General features: G+C 35.0%; 1 protein-coding gene across 3 annotated transcripts in view; it reads right to left on the bottom strand.

Annotated features, from left to right (window-relative positions):
- Positions 1-21747, bottom strand: part of LOC135196018 (tryptophan 5-hydroxylase 1-like) — a 75683-nt gene that overhangs the window by 5829 nt on the left and 48107 nt on the right. For 2 of the 3 annotated variants that reach the window (XM_064222499.1, XM_064222500.1), the window contains exons 3-12: positions 16824-16973; positions 15605-15818; positions 13370-13470; positions 10926-10993; positions 8665-8715; positions 4092-4190; positions 3477-3523; positions 2898-3033; positions 339-465; positions 115-153 (exon numbers count right to left, since the gene is read on the bottom strand). In XM_064222499.1, coding sequence (XP_064078569.1) covers positions 115-153; positions 339-465; positions 2898-3033; positions 3477-3523; positions 4092-4190; positions 8665-8715; positions 10926-10993; positions 13370-13470; positions 15605-15818; positions 16824-16973 — 1032 coding nt within the window. The remainder of the gene's footprint in view (positions 1-114; positions 154-338; positions 466-2897; positions 3034-3476; positions 3524-4091; positions 4191-8664; positions 8716-10925; positions 10994-13369; positions 13471-15604; positions 15819-16823; positions 16974-21747) is intronic. The other variant, XM_064222502.1, reaches the window with a different exon arrangement.

Raw genomic sequence — 21747 nt, forward strand, 5'->3', positions numbered from 1 at the left:
ATTGGATTCAATTTACTGTGAACCGTGGACGTCCTTAATACTGGTTATTATTGTTTTTATTATACTTTTAGTGAGGGGGATGTCTTTTCGGTAGAACTAACAATGTGATCTTACCTCTTTACAAAGTCCAAACTCGATGGTGAAGAAGTATAGCTGGAGTTGGTAAAACAAGGCAATATGAGAAATAATTTTACTAATATACATATCCGTCAAGCTTATATATCCCATCGTATGATCATTTTAGGCATATTTAATAATTAGGAGAATAATTTTTTTGAAGAAAAACAGTCACTAGGGGTAATAATTTTAGAAGGGTTTAGTTACTGGCGTCGCCTTACCGTAGCGATTTTCTGCAATTCTTCATCGTTGGTGCCAAGGGAAGCGAGGCCAATCTCTTGCGAGAACTGAGCAAAGGAGGGGCACGCCAGAAGGGGCATGTGACCCAGAAGTTCGTGGCAGCAATCCCTGTTGTTAGCGGAGAGAAGAGGGCAATGGAATATAGTATACCACAATATTGTTATCGATTCTTGCTTGGATTTCCCTCGTTGTAGACACTGAAAAGTTGCTAATAATCAGACTTTGCAGGGTGGGTGGAACCCCCATGAAAAATATAGTTTTCAGACATTCATCTAACAATACTATTTCGGTATAGATAGTTTACAGGAAGTACTGATTTCAACAACATTGTTATGCTTCAGTACACACACAAAATGTTCATTCTTTACTATTTAATAGTTTTCCTAATAGCAGCAGAGTTTAAAAAAAAAATTGGCCAAAATCTGATTAATTGAAATTATTCAATAACTTGGAAAAGCTGTTGACTATGACCTACGTTTCATAACTTCGTCCTGGCTTTTCATTTTGAATTTTCCTAGTGGCTTCAGCTTATATACTACATACACATATAAATGTGTATATATATAATGAAAGCCAAAAATAAGGTAGAGAAGAGGTGTGTACCCGTCGGAACTTGGGATATGACTCGGCACAAGATTAGTCCATTTAAGTTTAACACTGGGATAATCCACCATTTACGGGCAGAAACAAATTCTCTAATTAGCAGTATTCTAAACATGTAATTTAACTCTGTCAGGACTTCATTATGTGTACATACCTACATTATATATATATATAATATATATATATATATATATATATATATATATATATAAGTCATATCACATTACCGTGATTCATATACATATATCGAGCTACAATGTCCTTTAATATCTAATTCGCTCTACCTCGGAATTATATATTTTCATATATGCTTAACCGAAGGGGAATTTTTTCTCGATAATAGATTTACCTGTACTTGGGCGCGAACGCAGGTACATTATAAATCCAGGACGTCAGTGGAAGCGGTAACCACCCAACCGCGAGAGGCTTAAAGGTGTATGCCGTCTCTCACCTCAAATACTTTCTCGCGCTGAAGTATTCGTTGGTTTGGAGACAACATCAACCCGCCTCGACTCCGGTAGTTAAGTAGCGCTTTTGACAACACGGTAATGTGATATGACTTATGTAAAATGCTACGTGTTGTCAAAAGCGCTACTTAACTACCGGAGTCGAGGCGGGTTGATGTTGTCTCCAAACCAACGAATACTTCAGCGCGAGAAAGTATTTGAGGTGAGAGACGACATATACCTTTAAGCCTCTCGCGGTTGGTGGTACCGCTTCCACTGACGGTCCTGGATTTATAATGTACCTGCGTTCGCGCCCAAGTACAGGTAAATCTATTATCGAGAAAAAATTCCCCTTCGGTTAAGCATATATGAAAAACATATTAATTAACCGAGGTAGAGCGAATTAGATATTAAAGGACATTGTAGCTCTATATATATATATATATATATATATATATATATATATATATGTATATATATATATATATATATATATATATATATTTATATATATGAATGTGAATGTGTGCATAAACATGGAAACACTTTATAAAAAGTTAGTTACTTATATGCGAGAATTTTATTTAACTGCCTTATTCATCACTGCAATAACTGCATGTATATTTGTAAAATATTTGGGAATGACGAATAGGTACTTCTTACACAATGTTAACTGTTATCATGACTGAAGTCATGTCGGTAAAGTATATTAAAGGTAGGATTATCACTTATTGCCATAAACTTATCATACTGTTCAAGGGAAGATTTCAGATGTCTTCTATTGATTTATGAAGTAGTCTGTATCTCCTTACCGCCACCATTTTTTGATTGTATGTCTTTACAGGCAGAGTATAACCAGAAGGTTGAGCAAAATATTGACGTTATTGTAATTTTGACAAATGAGTTACATCAACTGAAAAAAAGTGTGGTAGGTGTTTTTTGTTTATTAAATGGGACAAGGGCCTCAGTGGCGTGATTGGCATGGCCTTGGTCTGCCACCTCGGTGGCCGTGAGTTCGATTCTTTGGCATTCCACTGAGGGGTTAGAGATGTGTATTTGTGGTGACAGAAGTTCACTCTCGACCTGGTTCGGAAGTCACGTAAAGCCTTGTCACGTTGCTGAATAACCACTGGTTCCATGCAACGTAAAAACACCATACAAATAAACAAAATTAAATGACAATGTTATGTCTCCATTAAAGATTAAAGCACTACGGAAGCATTTCAGTGACAATCGTAGCACACCCAAAGTACATATTAAGCGCCTCAGCGGCGTGGTTGGTATGGTATTAGCGTCCCACCTCGGTGGTCGTGGGTTCGATTCTTCGTCATTCCATTGAGGAGTGAGAGATGTGTATTTCTGGTGATAGAAGTTCACCCTCGACGTGGTTCGGAAGTCACGTAAAGCCGTTGGTCCCGTTGCTGAATAACCGCTGGTTCCATGCAACGTAAAAACACCATACAAACAAACAAAGTACACATATTTACTCACGGTTCTGGAGTGTAGAGGGGATCCGAGGAGTGCCGGATGTACTGTGTGCAGTGGAATACCCTGAAGGCCAAACCCGCTAAGAAATCCCGGGGGGAAAGATACCCAGCCACGGGTCGAAGGGTAAATCCAGTGGTGCCTGTCGGCAGAAGATGAAGTTATAAAATGTCCATTCACTTTTGAAAGAATCGTTTCATGTATTTAGAAATAGCATCATTGGAATTATCAGTTTATTAAAAAGATTTTTCTCTGTATGTGGGTTTAATAGATCTTGTATAGGAATTGGCTTTACGAGGTTTTCCCAATTTTAGACATACTGAATTTTATATTAATTGCAAAGTACTTCGCTTGCTTTTACCAGCTTATTCAGAATATATAAAGATATCGTCTGATGGGAGTTAGGTGCTTTTGTTTGTACTACTTTATTGACATATTTATAATAGTTTTTTTTTGTATGGAAGAGATATTCTCAGTATTCTTCTTATAAAATTGAACTACGGGTACTCTTGATATCTCAAGAATATTGTAGCAGTTACTTAATTATAAAAATATTTAGTAGGAAATTAAATGGATTTAACTTACGTTTTAAATATTTGTCGATATCCGCCAGTTGTGGGATGTTGTCCTCTCTAGAAAAGTTTTGTAAAATTACTATCATCATTGATACTAAACGAACAAAATATTGCAAGCATATTGGTTTTTGTGACTGTATTCTCGTTATCCTTATATATGCTCACGTTCCTATATATATATATACATATACACACACACACACACACATATATATATATATATATATTATATATATATATATATATATATATATATATATATATTATAATGTATATGTATATGTATGTATATACGTACACTCAAAATGGTCGGATTCATTTGAACTTTATAAATAAAATGTCCACATTTGTTCTCATGAATAAAACAAAATAAAATATCAGGAGAACAAAGAATTAATGTTTTATTAAGATTTTATTAACGCTTGTTCTGGCAATAGGAAGCCTAATTTCATTAAGGAGTGTTGTATATTGATTTTGAAAGGACTTTATCTTTCGAAAATTGTTAATTAAATGCTCGATTTTACTTAAATGTTATGTCTTGTGTCCTTTGACCCTGCTCTTGTCAGTGTTTTAGTTCTTTGTGTTTTGAGCTATCATACATTTGAATTTTTTTTTAGTATCTCACCTGTATCCACAGTATTTGACAAGATCCGGCCAGTTCTGATTATACTCCTTACAAGCGTGCGTTGGGTAGAGGCGGAAAAGTTCCCTGAAAATCGTTTTCCTGCAATTGTGGAAAAGTATGTCATTGCTTTGGAGATAGGTTTAGTTTGGGAATTAACATACAAACACCTATCTATAGAATACGTCATTTTATCATTAGAGAGACTGGCGTCAGAAAATGTTAACTTTCTGGTTTTCAAAATATTTTTCTATGAATTTGCAAGATTCGTGTCGTTTTGTACCCTGGTTATAGCATTGCTGTCATCTGACTACCAGTCACTTTAAGTAATATTACATCAGTGAAGCTCAGTAGGTTTGTAACAGCTTAACTATCTACGTAGGGTTTGTCAGGAAGCATAAAACTGGTCCCATTGTGTGGTGGGTAAGAAGTTTGACTATCTGATTAGGGGTTAAAACCTGGTGGTGGTTGGTGAAAAGGGTGACTGTCCCCACCCTTTCCTTTTCCCTGTTTTTCTAGGTGGTAGATGAATGTGATCATGCAACAATCCTTTTCTGGGAACAGAAGCCTGATTGCTTTGGGTGGTAGGTGAGAAATATAACTTATCTGCCTGTCCTTTCCGTCCTTTCCTGGAAGCAAAATCTGTGTTGCCTGGGATGATACGTGATAATGCCATTGGTCATACTATGAGGTTCATCATCCATATATATATGTATATATATATATATATATATATATATATATATATATATATATATATATATATATATAGTAATGGGCGGTCTGTAGCATGGGAACAATGGTGCACACTTCCTTTCATTAAATATCAATTATATATATATATATATATATATATATATATATATATATATATATATATATAATTTTATGAATGTTTTTATGTTTTTTATGTTTGGCTTCTGCAGAAATCGAAACTGCTTGACAAACAGACAAAATTTTTTACACGGTCTGTATATCACCCCCAAAAAGGTTTGTGACTCAAAATCAAACCCCTACCCCATGACAGAGATTAAAACACAGACAAAACAAATGAAATTCGTGTTTCCGTTACAATTTTTTTTTTTTTTAAGTTTTCTGGGTTTATTCTCAATTTTCACCTGATGTTCCACCTTTTTGTCCAGGTGCTGTCAAAGTATGATTTCGTTAAATTCCCCCCATTGCAAATCTTACAAGCAGTTTAGCACATTCAAGAAATTGAACAGATGTCTTTGACTGTGCTAGGATTACATTTATTCAGTCAAAACGCAATGTAATTCAAAATATAACTTACAACTACCACACCAATCAGACCTTACAATTGCATGTTCTGGGAGTCACGAGTAGCTGGTATGGAAAGCTCAAAGTTTTCTGGTGACGTCATTATACTCTTCCCACTGCAAACCACAAGACTAAGGTTCCCTGACAAATGCGAGTTATCCTCATTAATTCGTTAGTTTCTTGTTCACTGATATACCTTCTGAATTCGCTATAGCGACTACTTCGTGACGTTACGGTGACATTTCGTTATAAAGACGTATTTCGTTGTAAAGCCGGTTTAAATGAGGTCTGGAATAATCGACATGTTACCTTGGACACTCCAGTAGTTGACGGTTGGAGTTAATTATCCTGCTATTTGGCAAGACACTTCAGCATAACCGAAAGGTAAGTTTATTTTCACGTTGCTTGGTACTGACTACCTGGAAGATCGTGACTAGAGTAAAACTTTACACTTGGAAATCTTTTCCGAAAGGCACTTGAAGGGTAAATGTATTAGATGCAAATAGGGACTAAATTATGAAATAGCGACTACTGCACTTCGAAGTGCTTACAACTTACACAGCATGTCAATTCATACCTCTTCTGATGTAATCATACACAGTAAGGAATAGTATTCCCATTATGTACGTAAACAAAATTATTGTTTATGGTTAAATATTAGAATGATATATATTCATTTGTACCTTTTACCATACGTATTATTCAAAACAATACATAACCGATTGCCGAATATTCTTCGAAGAAAGGAGAGAGAGAGAGAGAGAGAAGAGAGAGAGAGAGAGAGAGAGAGAGAGAGAGAGAGAGAGAGAGAGAGTTTTAAGGAGATAGAGAGTGATAGTTTATCGAATGTCATTCAGAGTTTTTCCTGGTAGTGCTGGGTGGGTCAGCTAATTAGTATATATATATATATATATATATATATATATATATATATATATATATATATATATAATAATTAGCTGACCCACCCAGCGCTACCAGGAAAAACTGTGAATGACATTCGATAAACTATTACTCTCTATCTCCCTAAAACCCCTCTTCTCTCTCTCTCTTACTCTCCTTTCTTCGAAGAATATTCGGCAATCGGTTATGTATTGTTTTGAATAAATACGTAATGGTAAAAGGTACAAATGAATATATATCATTCCAATATATAACCATAAACAATAATATATATATATATATATATATATATATATATATATATATATATATATATATATATTATGGTTGGATCTGTCACCTAAATTGGTTACTGGGACCACCACTGCTGGGTCTTAATTATTACTGCCTCTTGGCCAGAGGGTGGGAATAGAGTGTTATCATACTTGGTCTCCTTTGAAACCCTCGTTGTGTCGCAAGGTCTCCTGGACTGTTCCTGGGTCTCGTCATTCTAGTCCACCGAGCAGATGCAGGGTCGGGTTAATAAAGTGTCTCATCCCTATGCTTCAAAAAAGGGACCTGCTCAGGCAATGACCAATTCCGTAGGGCCTGATTAAATTGGAGAGGGACTTTGTAGAGACTATAGGGCTTATCTGTGAATAGTGGATTTAGGGAAGCAACCAAGGCACTTCCTTGGTATAAGGTGTCCTCCATTTAGCTCTTCTCGTGTTTTGCCTTGGAGGTTTAATTGTTATTTTGTTGTGCCTGATCTCTACGTGTATGCTAGAGAAGAATTCTCGGATTGGTTTGGGAAGCACCAGTGGTAACCAGATTGCACTCCATTGAACAAGAAACTCCCGGTGTTCAGTTTTCCCATTGTAGAAGAAGCCTTTCAGCACCCAAGGGATATCTTAAATATGAACGCCTTTGACTCTTCATTTTGATTTATCGATTTGAACAGCTGTGCGTTGGTTACGCCACGTCTCACTATGTCTCTGAAAGGAACCAAAATTTATTGCGGGACTCATGCTTGTTTAGGAATCTCAAATCCTAGACATGGCGTTGTATTCTGACAATTCCAGAAAGGAAAACAGTTCAGGGCTGGGAAAATTTGGCTCCCCGAATGTTAAATATGATTTAATCCCGAAAAAATAATTTCTAGTGTAAGAGCGCAAATATTGCATTAAGTTGTCAGTAGAACGAAGAGAAACATTCTACGAGGTTTTGTCCTCGCAAGAAGGAAGGAATTAAAGTCATGGAAAGGGAGTGGCAAAACTTAATTGATGAAAGGAAAAATTTATAGATGTAAAAAAAAATTGTAGTTTCTTGACGTAGTGTTCAGGAAATCAACCTCAGAATGTTTAGTATATAAATAATGGATCAAACCTCTATTTGTCAACTATTTCCTTTTTCAGTATTTCGCACCACTCAATTTAACTAATGATCCAACCATGTGACGTGAATGCAAATGATTGTGATGAATGCTGTGGCCTTAACAATTAAGCGCTAAACATCTTTGAGAACTTGGAGAAATTTATTCAATGCTTAAATTTTTTTTTTTATCCAATTGTATCTTGTGCGACTAATTACTATAGGTAAGAAATCAAATTAATACCGCTTTCACCATGAATTGAATAATTAGGAATAAACCCCCTTTGCGAAATATAAGATAATAACGTCAGTTTTCATGTGTGGAGTATTAAAAAAAAAAAAAAAAAAAAAAACTTTACTGGGAGAAATAGGAAAAATTTGGTTGTATATTAGGTAAAATCCAAGCAAAAGGTTGTGTGTGTGTGTGTGTGTAAGTATGTATGTGTGTGTGTATATATATATATATATATATATATATATATATATATATATATATATATATATATATATATGTGCTAAAAATGTTGAGACAAATTTCGTTTGTATCGATTCACAACACTTTGGGACTAATTTACACTCTATGGTGCTTATAATTGACAAATCCTTCTTGGCCGACCAGGATTCGAAGCGATTTTGACCTCCCGGCTGAAAGAGGCAAGTTAATGTCTTATGCTGTGCAAATAATTGCCGAATTCAGGTTCTCTGTTTAGAATCAATATCGGGCTACCTCTACCATGATAGCTGATTGGTAAGTTTGTAACACTTGGCTAATCATGATTTTTTATTTATTTTTTGTCAATTTTACTCCGTGTGATTTTTGTTGTTAGTAAATATCGTGCTATAACTACCATTTTATATCGAATTCACTATTCCTTGAGAAATGCATAAAATTTACCTCGTATGTAAGTGTTCATAAGGTGACAAAAATTCAAACGCTTAGATATAATAATAATAATAATAATGATAATAATAATAATAATAACAATAATGAAGTCACTGATATCATTTACATAAGGTGCTTAAATTTCCATAGTTCGACACTTACCAAGTTTTGGTTTCCTCTTCAGTGTACTCAACTCTTGGGATTGGATCACCGCTGGAAAGCAGTACAAAACAGCATTAAATAAATTTTTACACGTTATTTGGACATAATTCAACTGCTGCTGTAATAATGTTAATTTTGGATGTGATTTCACATATGTCTGTGCCTCCAAGGAATTTAATTTTTTGTAGAAAAACATAACAATTGCCCCATTCACTTTTCCTGTATGTTAAGATGTCTACATTACGAAGCCAAATCATATTTGCAGGTTTGATAAGGTTTTTAATTACTGTTTTGATTTGGCTTCGTAATGTAGACGACATCTTAACATACTGGAAAAGTGAGTGGGGCAATTTTGATGTCTTTCTACAAAAATTAAAATCCTTGGTCCTGAGCATAAGATTTAAAGTATAATGGGAAAACAATTACCAAATCCCCCTTTTAGTTGTCTTAATCATCAGAACTAATAACAACTACCAATTCACAGTCTTCAGGAAAAAAACCTTCTCACTTGCATACATACGCTTTTACAGCATAGCAAGTAACCTATTTCTGAGAGCACTGAGAATTTAATCCACAGATTTATTTTCTTAACAAAGAATTTGAAACAATAAAAAATCAATTTATCTTTAAAATACCACAAGCACATAATAGAAAAAGCCATGCATAAAGCAAAGAGTATTTTTTAAAAACACAGAAAACAAAGAAAAGGAAAAATTCACAAAAAAAATCATAATCTCTCCCATGGATAATTTATGAGAGATCACACGAACTTTAGGGCACCCTAACCCTTTCGTCTTCACTTATTGGAATACATGGGGAAATCCTTAATTGTTCCTCCTAAAGCAGTTTTTAAAGACTTAGGAGTATATTAAATCCCCTGTATGGATGGTGATAAGTCATACTATGGATTCACAGGAAAATCTCTTTCAGGAAGATTAACTCCACATTAGCGCTAAGTTAGATATGGACACCATAGTTCGGCAATTTTCCGTCATATGAATAACACGAACCATACAGTGGATTGGAACTCATCCCTAATTTTACACCAAAGCAGCTGTCAATACAAATTTCAGATGGTAGGATCCTCACTGATACAACTAAGATAATAGGATCAGCCTTTCCAATGGAACCTAGGAATTTGACCATAATAATATCTTCCTTAAGGGAACGATGAAGTGGATTGACAATTGACAGAACCTACGTCGGCTTGGCGGTGTTTTACACATACATACATACACCATAGTCGTATAGATAGGTAGGAATCTCTCTCTCTCTCTCTCTCTCTCTCTCTCTCTCATATTTTAGTTCAAGTTTGTGCATAGTCCCGTAGCCGTAGTAATGAAGGAAGTTAGAATTGAGCGGAAGGACTAACTTTGATGTTCTGAGTTTAGACTGGAATGAGAGAGTGAATTTGATTTAACTTTATGATGCAGTTTCATTAGAAAATTTTTTTATAATTTCTTTGTGTTATATAGCAAGGTTATACAAGACTGATAATGTCTAATCTTAATATCTTGTTAAAATTTACCGACATTGTGTAAACATGTTTGTTTGCACACACACACACACACACTCTCTCTCTCTCTCTCTATCTCTCTCTCCTCTCTCGCTCTCTCTCTCTCTCTCTCTCCTCTCTCTCCTCTCTCTCTCTCTCTCTCTCTCTCTCTCTCTCTCTGCCACGGAGGAAAAATGAAAAGACGAGAAATACCTCCGTGGCATTACCTTTATTTATACACAGCATCATGTTTGATATATTTAGAGATCAAGTTTATATTATATATATCTATATATATATATATTATATATATATATATAGATATATATCGATATATGTGTGTGTGTGTGTGTGTGTGTGTGTGTGTGTGTATTGTGTTTGTGTGTATAACTAGATATTTAGGTATGTCTGTGTGCGTATGTAAATTATACATACACATACTAACATATATATGTTATATAAATTTGTTTCAATATTAGAGTTGTTCTTCATGTCTTCCGACTCTCTGCGAGTGTTTCAGGAAAAGTTCCTACCCATAATCCTGTGTCCACATTGGATGGAAATCTTCTACAGTTGGTTATGACCGGTTACAGTGTAGCTTCACCCTTGCCGCGGATTCGACTGCTTCATTTCCATAGTGAGGGGGAGATTCATAATCTTTAAATTTACGATTAATTAGCGTTCAGTTTTCCCTACTGAAATAAACTATGATATTTTCCTCAATTTAGTTGGTACACTTTAATGTTACCGCCTTCACTTTACTCACAATTTGTACTTCATGGCGATATCATAGAAGACCTTACGGCGTGCCCTGTAGACGGGGTCTTTGAAGCCCTGAAATTAAATAAACCCTGATTATTTATTTTTACAAATGCAATTTTTTTTATTTATTAAAGAGTAAATGGTAATGTTGAATTATTTCCATGATATTCATTTGTTGATTACCTCGGATTTGTGCATAGAAATTGAAAGAGAAAAGACTGGGAGTATATTCTACTTAACAGGCAAAGAAAAATAAGTATAAACAACTCTTACCAAACGTAGAATCAGTATAGTTAACGTTTTCGCACACACATGAAGTTGTGAAATAATTGTTATATTGAAACGTAGGAAATTTTTTAACTGGAGATGTTAACAAAGTTATGGCCCAATTGCGACGGAGTTCTATTTCCTAAGAACAAATAAAATTTCGAATATGTAGTATCCAGTTCTGGATCTGGATGGAATTTAATGACTATTCAGTTCTTCCGCCGTCCGCAGTAATAGATATAATCCGAAGTATGAAAGCAACTGTAACTTTAAATATTTAATTGTTTATTTTTGTCTTACAGTTTACTTAAGATGTGCTGTTTTAAGTATGCTTGTTGATTGACATATTTAGTGTTTTTCACAGTACTGAAAAGTGTTTGCAAGATATTGATGAATTATTAGTTTTTAATTTTGCATCGTTTGGATGCTTGTCTCTGTGTTTAGCATCTTTTCAAGTTCGGTCTGGTATATAAAGATAATTATTGGGGTTCATTAGGACCTGCTTTTCAGGTTTGCAGTGAGAAACTCTTTCCTAAGGTTTTGCTACACTGATGGTTGAGTTCATATTAGGTTGTTTTGTCAGAGTTCATGATTTTGTACTGGAATGTCTGGCTGAATGCTCTGTCGAAGAAAATTCTTTTCTGATGCTAAAGTAGAAGGTATTTCGTGATCCTTGATCCATTTTCTTATATTTTTTCCTGAAACCTGATTCATATAGATCCTCGCATTAAGGATTAGTAATAATATAAACATCCCCTTTTGGTGGAAATGCAAGCCTGTCCTTTTACAATATTTCCCAAAGATATTGTATTTTTACTATTGTTACATATTTTATTATATGATTGTTACTTGATACAAATTATTTCCAGTAACACTTTATAAATACTGTCGTAAGGTTATAACCCAAGAAGATATTATTTATTATTTACTTTTTTATATTTACTCATCAGAATAATGAAAAATTTTTGGTGTAAAAGATTATGTTATAATGAAAGTTATTTGACGAACATCATACTCGCATAACTTGAGAAATGTATTCAGATTATAGTAAAGACGACTGTAAAGTGTGTGGTTCTATTTTGTCATTATAGTAGAAATGGAAGGGAAGGCATGACATGACCTTCAAGCTTAAAAAGGAGGTGGATGTTGTCATTATTCTTATTTTACCAATAACATATATTCTTTAATAACTCCTCTCCGTATTGGAAAAGCCATTTACTTTGACGTCTACCACAGAACACAAGACTAAATTCCAAATAATGATTAACAACTTTCAATCAGACATAATTAAAAAATACAGTTTCTTCAAGAGAAGCCAATGAAGCTGAATCATTGTGCCTTCAAATAAGAGAATTCTCACACAGACATTTAGAGAATCCGAGAATATTTTAAGAGCCAAATCAATTTCAATTAATACTTTCTCATCTTAGAATTAGTTTAATACACTATAGAACAGTGTAAACATTTAGTATCAAGTAGAGTTGTGCTAAACCTATGCTTATTATATAATTAATATATAAAACAGACTTTTTCTCATAGTAACACGAATTAAAATTTAAGACAAAAATCAATAATCCGTAGAACAGAAGGAACTGAACTTATCCCATACATTTCTTATCCTCTCCCAGGGCAGAGAGGACGGAGTGAGTACTGTGTAGTACTTGGATACTTGTCTCCATATAATGAAAATAGTTGGCTTCTACATCAAAGGTTCTTTGCGAACCCCTTCCTCCCCCTGCTCTCCCTCTCCAATAAGCTTCCTCTGATGGTCAGTCTTGTGGCTTCTATTAACTTCCTCCCCTTTTCCCCAACCACCCACCTATCCGGTAGGACGCCGTCTTCCTCCTCCCCCTCTTCCCCCACCTTCCCATGGTTGATGATTGAACTCATAATTAAGTCTTTGGTCGTTTGATGTGATTTTGTTGGATCATTTCAGAGACAGAGATTGCATGGGCCCAGTGTTGTGTCGTTTCACGGATGCCTTATGTAAAAGTGATGACAAGTAGTGTGGCATTTTGACGTGTACTTTTAATGTTTATTTTTCAGTGTATTAAGTAAGTATTGTCTACGCATACACAATGATTACAGAGAAACAAAAGTAAAACGTATCCTAGTCGATGGTATGTGTTCTCTTGATGACATCTGATTACATGGAAGAGAGAGAGAAAAAATGATACTCACTGGGTGATCTGCATCCAGGTCTGACCCGTACATCAAAACCTTTTGGAAATTGTCGAGGTCGCTGATCTTACGAGGAAACCAGGGACACATGTCGCCAAAATCTGCAATACATTAGAAAGGGGATTATGTCTCTCTCTCTCTCTCTCTCCTCTCTCCTCTCTCTCTCTCTCTCTCTCTCTCTCTCTCTCTCTCTCTCTCTCTCACGTAATATTTTCAGTTTATTTTACGCTGCTCCCCTTGAAATGACGTCCAGATATAATATATATATTTTTTTATTATTCATCCTTTTCTGTTGCTGTAAAACCTTCATATATCCAGGCTTGTGAAGTAATTTCCCCATTTAGAGGATTCATTTATGTCAAATGCCTTTCTCTTCCTTTCAGGGTACCAGAGCTAATGGGTGAAATGATGCTTAGTTATCGATTGTATCATAAGGTCATTATTGTTAGATAAATGAGGTATTGTGGTGAGAAATGTACATGAAATTTTTTTTATTTATGTGGTTGCAGAAAGAATGAAACGCTATTGGATCGTAGTTTAGGAACCAGAATTCTTGGAATATGGCCATACATTTTCTGTTATTTATTTTATGCCTGTTCCACTAGTGCAGTTTCCTTTAGATTTAAGAATCAGCCCAGTCCTTGAAGTTGATTCTCTTTTCTTTTCCTTTGGTGCGAGTTAATTAAGATATTCAATTGCGATGTATAATAAAGTCAGGAATAGTCCTAGACCATAGAGTGCGTGATGCCCCAGAGTTGAGATGGACATTTGCGTCTCGGGAGGTTCCCGACGGTAAAATGAGATAGAAATATCAATTTTCTCAGCAACAGAAAATGAGAAATTCCAGGCATCTCATCATCATAACTGTCAACTCATTAAACGTGAAAGTTATAAACAACAAGTGTTCTGACAATCAACGATATATTCTGTTAGGAAAGAACAAAGGTTTAAGTCGCATACCGACCGCTAATGAGTGTTGAATATATTTATATATTCATTAATTACTGATGAATAAGGTCTTAGTTTTGCAGTGTCCAGCCGTGTCCGTAATGATTACGCCTTTTGAATATTTACTAAATCCAGCAGCCAGTTGAAGAAGTCATATCATCTTTTGCAGACCAGCAATCGTGTTGCCCATGAATGACTAAAAAGTGAAAAGGTCCCTTGAAAACTACGTTGTGGAGCTCTCAGCATGGTAGATCAAAGCCAATTAAAACGTCAGCAAGAACGAGTGTGCTGAGATTCTCATAAAAAAACTGTAATTTAGACGTTCCCTTTGGTACCAAAGTTTTTTTTCACCTAAGTCAGATCAGTGTAGACAAATGCATTATAGTCATTACTAGCTAGAGCTAGAAGGACGTCAAAACGGGAGATTGATCAGTAACTGTTGTGATCAATGCTCGCTCTCGCAGAAATATCGTTAATAGGGAAATATGATAAGGTACACAGAGTTCAGGAAAAAGTACTACAGCGGAGAGAGAGAGAGAGAGAGAGAAACTGAAAACTTATCTGGACCTTCTGCAATCCAACTCTTCAAAAAGACTCGTTAACCTCTGAAACAAAACAAATTGGTGGGATTTGGCTGAGGATGACAAAACTAGAAAAAGTAACACGACCGTAGACAGTTCACCTGAAAGACTCTGCGTAGGTAGCTTTGGCAGAAGACAAATGAACCTGTTACGAACAAGAGAAATTGATCTCGGGATCGTCATCCTAAGGCCAATGTTGGGAAGTGGCGGTTTCCCTTTTCTTCACAAACATAATTATGATTTATTGCATCACCGGGAGTTGTACTGTTTGACCTCCTTTCAAAAATAGTTTTCATGAGGAATTTCCCCTCATCTCTTTTAGAGCCTCAACCTTTAGAATTGGTACTTTTTTCATGCTTTATTGATTGTTGGCTTCCATAATCATGTGAAATGTTATGATGTCTAGCTGAGAACCTATTTTTATTCATATACCGCAATTGCGTGTGTCGATGTTAATAAATTTTAGAGAGGCTGTGATGCTACATCGGTTTGTTGCTTCAGATTATAAACCGTACTAACCTTTCCCTTAGTCGACCTGGCGATTTTCCTCTCTCTCTCTCTCTCTCTCTCTCTCTCTCTCTCCTCTCCTCTCTCTCCTCGAAAGAAAACACAGAATACAAACAAATACAAAAACTCCTAACAAACTCTCTCTCACCTCTCTCTCTATCTCCCTCTCTCTCTCCTTCTCTCTCTCTCTCTCTCTTACCGAAACTCTCCTGACTGATAGTGGGTGTGGGAGAAGGGAATTCCTCTCCCTTGTCGTAGTCGTGGAGGCTGAGGCATGACATCTGTCTCTGCAGGAGATGGGTGAGCTTGTCCATCTTGCTGTTGTCGCATTCGATGTCCACCATGATCTCGAATTCGGATTGTCGCCTTCTGGACTTTCGGCTCTCGATGTGGACCACGTTGATGCCTTGATCCTGCGGCAATAATGGAGTGAAGAAGGGAATAAGTTATGCAGTGTTGACTTTTTTTTTTTTTATGTGTAGGCGTTAGAGTAAGATGTTGCAGGAACTGTGGTAGACTGTATTTTAGTTTTTCTACAATTCTTTGTAATGCGACCCAAGTATATAATTTCTTATTGTGTGTGTGTGTGTGTGTGATATTTGTACGCTTTTGTTGTTAGTGACTCAAATTTTACTCTTCATGTAAAAGTCTGAAATGTAAGTAACTTCAAGTAAAAGTCTGAAATATAAGTAACTTGCTCATTATCAACAAAGACGGAGGGACAAAGAACAGTGTCACAACTTTCTCAAAAACTGTTGGAACAGTAATAAAAGGAACATGAATAAGGGTTTAGATACTGAATCTTGACGCGCCAATAGACATGTCATTCCAAAGATGAACATCAACATGAGTAGGAGAGTACTTAAGAACTTTTGTAAGGCCAAGAATTATACGAAAGTTGATTGAAATTTTGCCTCTTGAGAGGTGACGTGTAATTGTGACTCGATTTCGAAAAGAAACTTACCTCTTAAAGCGTGTTTACATATATATATATATATATATATATATATATATATATATATATAGAATATATATATATATATATATATATATATATATATATATATAATATATATATATATATATATATATATATATATATATATATATATATATAATATATTTCTGAAATAAATAAAGGATTAGTGCTTGATTAAGTTGTTACGGGATTGTATTGAAAGATTGATAGAGATGGATTTCATATTTAGGATTAGTAAAACCGAACAATGTTTGTGAATTTAATTCAGCAGTCAGTAGACTAAATTGAATTGGATCATTGTTTTCCCGTGGTTTTACAAGCCTTAAAATTATAGTTACACAAAAGTCTCCTTAAAGTTACCTATGGTGCAAACGCGTATTCTCTCTCTCTCTCTCTCTCTCTCTCTCTCTCTCTCTCTCTCTCTCTCTCTCACCCTTACCTGGAAGACGTTAAGTGCCTTGGCTAGTCCACCAACTTGATTCTTGAGACTGAAGACAACGGAGTTGTGACAAGGCAGGTAGACTTCCTTTTCCTGACGATTATCTCTCTCCGGGGACGCTCTTGCGTTCTTGCTTTGTTGCTCTTTCTGCTGCAAGAGGTAAAAGGAAGGATATCATTTATGCGACCTTTGGAAGAAACGACCCCCTTTGACTTGGGACCACCTTGACGTGGTGAAGGGGCTCTTGAACCCCAGGAGTTTGTTCCCGGGTTTCCAAGAGTCCCATATATCATTGTATATTTCTTTGGATTAATGTTTTTGGAATTTTCCACTTTTGCTAAGATTTGTTGGACCTGACAAATATGAAATGATATCATAGCTCAGAATGGGTTTATATCCGAAGCTAAATAGTTGGAACTTTGGTAGGACAATCAACTACCTGATAATGTTTGGGCCACGTATTCTAGTCCTAGCAAGATGGTTTGGCTTACAGTTGGGCCACTCTAATCCTATTCCACCCCCTGTGGAGTAGGGAGGGGGCGCGGACATTTGGAAGTCTGTTCTCACTTTTACCATTAGTGGAAGAATAAATCCCATGAAAGACCGATGATATCTTTCTAAGGTTTTCATATTTAACTTTTATACTTTTAATCTTTGTGAGTAGTAGCTGTAAGCATTCGAGTACCCTAGGACTCTTTGATGGACGGACTCGGCACAGTAGACCACCGTTGGAACCTCCCCTGACAACCTTTGTTTAAAAAGAAAAATCCTAGTATAATTACACTGGAATCCTATGCTCCAGTACAGAGCAAATAACCCCCCCCAAAAAAAAAAAAAAAAAAAAAAAAAAGAGAGAGAGAGAGAGAGTGAGGAGAATGGCGAGATTAAGGAGAGAGAGACGAGAGAGAGAGAGAGAGAGAGAGAGTAAATATCGTCTTGACCCATCCTTGGCCTAGCCTCGACCCCCTCTTCGGGAATGGAAATTGGTCAAGGTTTCTAACATTAGAAACTGACCAAAGAATATCGGCACTCAAGATGGAAAATTATTTACTGAACAGACATTGTGCGACTGAAATGTCGCGTAGACAGATAAAAGAAAAGACGGCTCATAGAAGCCACAACAAAAAGTCAGTATGAAGATTATTTATCAATAAAAAACACAGATAACACACTATATATATATATATATATATATATATATATATATATATATATATATATATATATATATATCTATAAACACTATTTAGGTTACCATTGTACTTCCTGATCATTATAACGAGCCACTTGAAAAGAATGTATTATTAGACTCGCGTAAAAAGAGATACCCAAAGGTACAGAATTGTGGACTGTGAAGTACCAAGTAAACAGATTAATAAACTAATCACAAAAATAAAATTTTGAAGATCAAGGTCTACCGTAGAAAACAAAAATTTTAGATCACACCAGAGAAGTAAGACCATATGTCCCAATGCCGCTATTGTCAAAATTGCAGTAAATATGAGCGTGCGAAAAACATCATTGTCGAAATGAATCTGTGTGCGCGTATTGTGGATCTGAAGGACAAAGTGCTGCAGTGAACCAAAGTGTATAAACTGTGGCCAAGTTTCAAAGAATGTATATACTATATATACAATACGGTTGAAAATATTAGAAAGGACTGGGATGTCTATAAAAGAGGATGCATTAGAATTAAAAGTGAGGGGAATTCAAGATCCTGCTAAGAAACATACATATTCTTCAGTAACAAGAAAGAATAATGAAATAAAAACACACACACACACGTAACGGAGCACAGAAAAGTAAATCTCAAGAAGAAATTAATGCTTTAGAAAAGAAATCTTGAATGATGTGGATATTTTATCGAACTTATTTGAACTATTAATGGAAATAGAAGCACAATAAGATACTACTACAGAAATAAGATAGAAAGATTGTGAGTGACCGGAAAAACTAAATTAATAAAAATAAAACTCGGTAGGGAGAAGAGATAATCTGAATAGAAAGTTACGTAAAATAGATAAAACATGACCGATATTAGAAGGAACTTTACACGAATTACTTTATTATTACCAGAATTGATATCTTAAGCCTCTATACAGCAAAATATCTGCAAAATTAAAAAAATGAAGTCATTCAAGGAAGAATCATCTCGTGGAGGAAAAATATATCATCTCTCTTATAATTTGCCCATACAAATAAAATGGAAAAAAATCAGATAAACACGCCATATTAAACGATGGAAAAACGTATACCTGATCGAAATTAGTAATATAATTGGAAAAACTTGGCATATGTGAGTAGTGATAAACATTTGGATGAACACTTAGTGAGAAATAATATAGAATTAATAGCAATAAATTTTGGAACAGTAGGAAACATATATAAGAAATTTTAATATGGATGAGTTGGAATGCTCTTTTGAACAGCAATAAACCTGCTCCTGTAGGTGATAATATTAGTGTTTATGTGATCTGCCACTCAGGACCTTCGGTAGGGTCATACCTTTTACAGTTTTATAATCATTTATGGATTAGAAATTTATTTCCGGCCACGTACGTAGAGGATTTGAACGAAAACAAATTACTGAAGCTGTCTTTTTATTCACATTGTAGAAAAGAATATGATACTACATGGAAGTATGCAATATTAAAACGTAATATAAAACAGCATCCGTGGCATTTACCTAGGTTTATGTAAAACTTTTTGACACATTGCAGTTTACAGGTAAGAACTGATGACGTTTTTTCCATAGCCACAAAGGTCATTTAATGTACAATTGCCTCTCCCTCGGAAATAGTATCAAAGGGGAATTAAAAATGAAAAGTGATAGTCACCTGACGGACTCGAAGTACCGTTGATAACTATCAATGACTTCAGTGACGCGTACTCTCACTGAGTCATTGATAGTTATCAACGGTACTTCGAGTCCATCAGGTGACCATCACTTTTCAGTAATAATTTCCCTTTGGCGTTATTTCCGAGGGAGAGCCAATTGCTTATTAAAAGACATTCGTAGATTAACGTTTGTGTATGAATGAATAGGTAAGTAACGGTGATGTGATAAAAATTTATTTACTAATATATGAGTATAAGTGAACTATAATTTCTTTTTGGTAACACGAATAATACGATTAATAACGACTCCACTGAGTGTACGGAGTATAGAAACTGCTATATTTTAATGGTACTTCATGATACCGTAGCCACTGATTGGGAAACAAACGTATTAGATTGTGTATCTTCCTAAATGCAAACATATAAAGTTCACATTTGAGGAGATACACTTTTTGATTGGCTATGTTTCCCAAATAGGAACTGTGGTATCTTCCGGTATCATTAAGATACAGTAGCTTCTATGCCCTGTTTTTTTTTTGTACGGCGTTATTGTGTTAATAATTTTATTCGTGTTGCTATTATTTTCCTTTCTTGACTGTGAATAAATTTAGCAATTTGAAAACTTACGTTTCATATGGGATTACAAAAGAAAGACCATGGTGGTTGAACGAAATTCTCTCTCTCTCTCTCTCTCTCTCTCTCTCTCTCTCTCTCTCTCTCTCTCTCTCTCCCCAATACACAGTGCTCCAGGTGAATAGATTCGGTTTAATACTGTGACCAGTTTTAGCTACGCAGATTAGGAGATTTCTGTCAGTTCAATATAGTAATTTTTTAAATCCAAACTTTAAAAAAATACCATTGAAATAATGTCAAAATGGGGTTGATTTTCCCCTGGAGCCATTATCTTTAAATCTAAGATGTCTGAGATAATTTCAATTGCTTCAGCAATACTAAAAGCTTTTTAGATTGTTTAAATTTTATATCCATTTATTTTCTATACATAGAAAAAAGGAAAGCCCCAAGGTTTAAATTATGAATAGAGAGCAGAAGAAATAGGAGAGAGAGAGAGAGAGAGAGAGAGAGAGAGAGAGAGAGAGAGAGAGAGAGAATTAACGTAAATATTAGAGGTATAAGAGAGTCTTGTATCATGACGATAATGTGTGCCTCGCATTTAGAGATCGTTTTTCATACTGGATAGTAATGGACCGTTTTGGGCTTTTACACCAGGTGAAGTATAGGCGTTATAATGGGAATACTTAAAATGGAAGGTAAGAAAGGAAGGTTTTTGAACTACTACGAAGTAATAGCTGTAATTTTAATTGGTAATTGGTGCTTAAAGAGTATGTGTGTGTGTGTGTGTGTGTATATATATATATATATATATATATATATATATATATATGTATATATATTATATACATATTATATACATATAATCATATATGTGTATATTATATATATATATATATATTATATATATATATATATATATATATATATATGTATGTAATGTAAAGTATAAAAGACCCATTAAAACACTGACTTAAAGCTAAGGATATTATGGTGGACTGACTCATATCCTTATTAAGCAATGAATGACAAAATTAGTTTCATTAGTGAAATAGATAGTGGGAGATATGCCTTTAGGTGATGCCTGGAGTCACTGCTAAGCCGTTGTTGGTTCTGTTAATAATTGTCTTAATCTGCTTCATCGTTGCCTTAAGGAAGATATTGTCTATCTGGTCAGAGTCCCTGCTCCATTTGAAAGGTTGATCATATTATTTTGTTGTTTTATCAGTGAAGATTCTATCATCTGACATTTGTATCAATACCAGCTTTTGTATAAAATTTGGAATGAGTTCCAATCCATGGTATTGTTTGTGTTATTTTTATGATAGAAAATCACTGAACCATGTTGTCCATATCAAACTGATCGTTTATGTTGAGTTAATCTTTCCAAGAGAGATTTTCCCGTGAAACCATAAATGACTTTGTATGGATTGTGATAAGTCATACTATGGTTTTACTGGAAAATCTCTCTTAGAAAGATTAACTCAACATAACAATCACTTGGGTATGGACAACA

This window comes from Macrobrachium nipponense, chromosome 17 (genome assembly GCF_015104395.2).
Source record: "Macrobrachium nipponense isolate FS-2020 chromosome 17, ASM1510439v2, whole genome shotgun sequence".
Lineage (NCBI taxonomy): Eukaryota > Metazoa > Arthropoda > Malacostraca > Decapoda > Palaemonidae > Macrobrachium > Macrobrachium nipponense.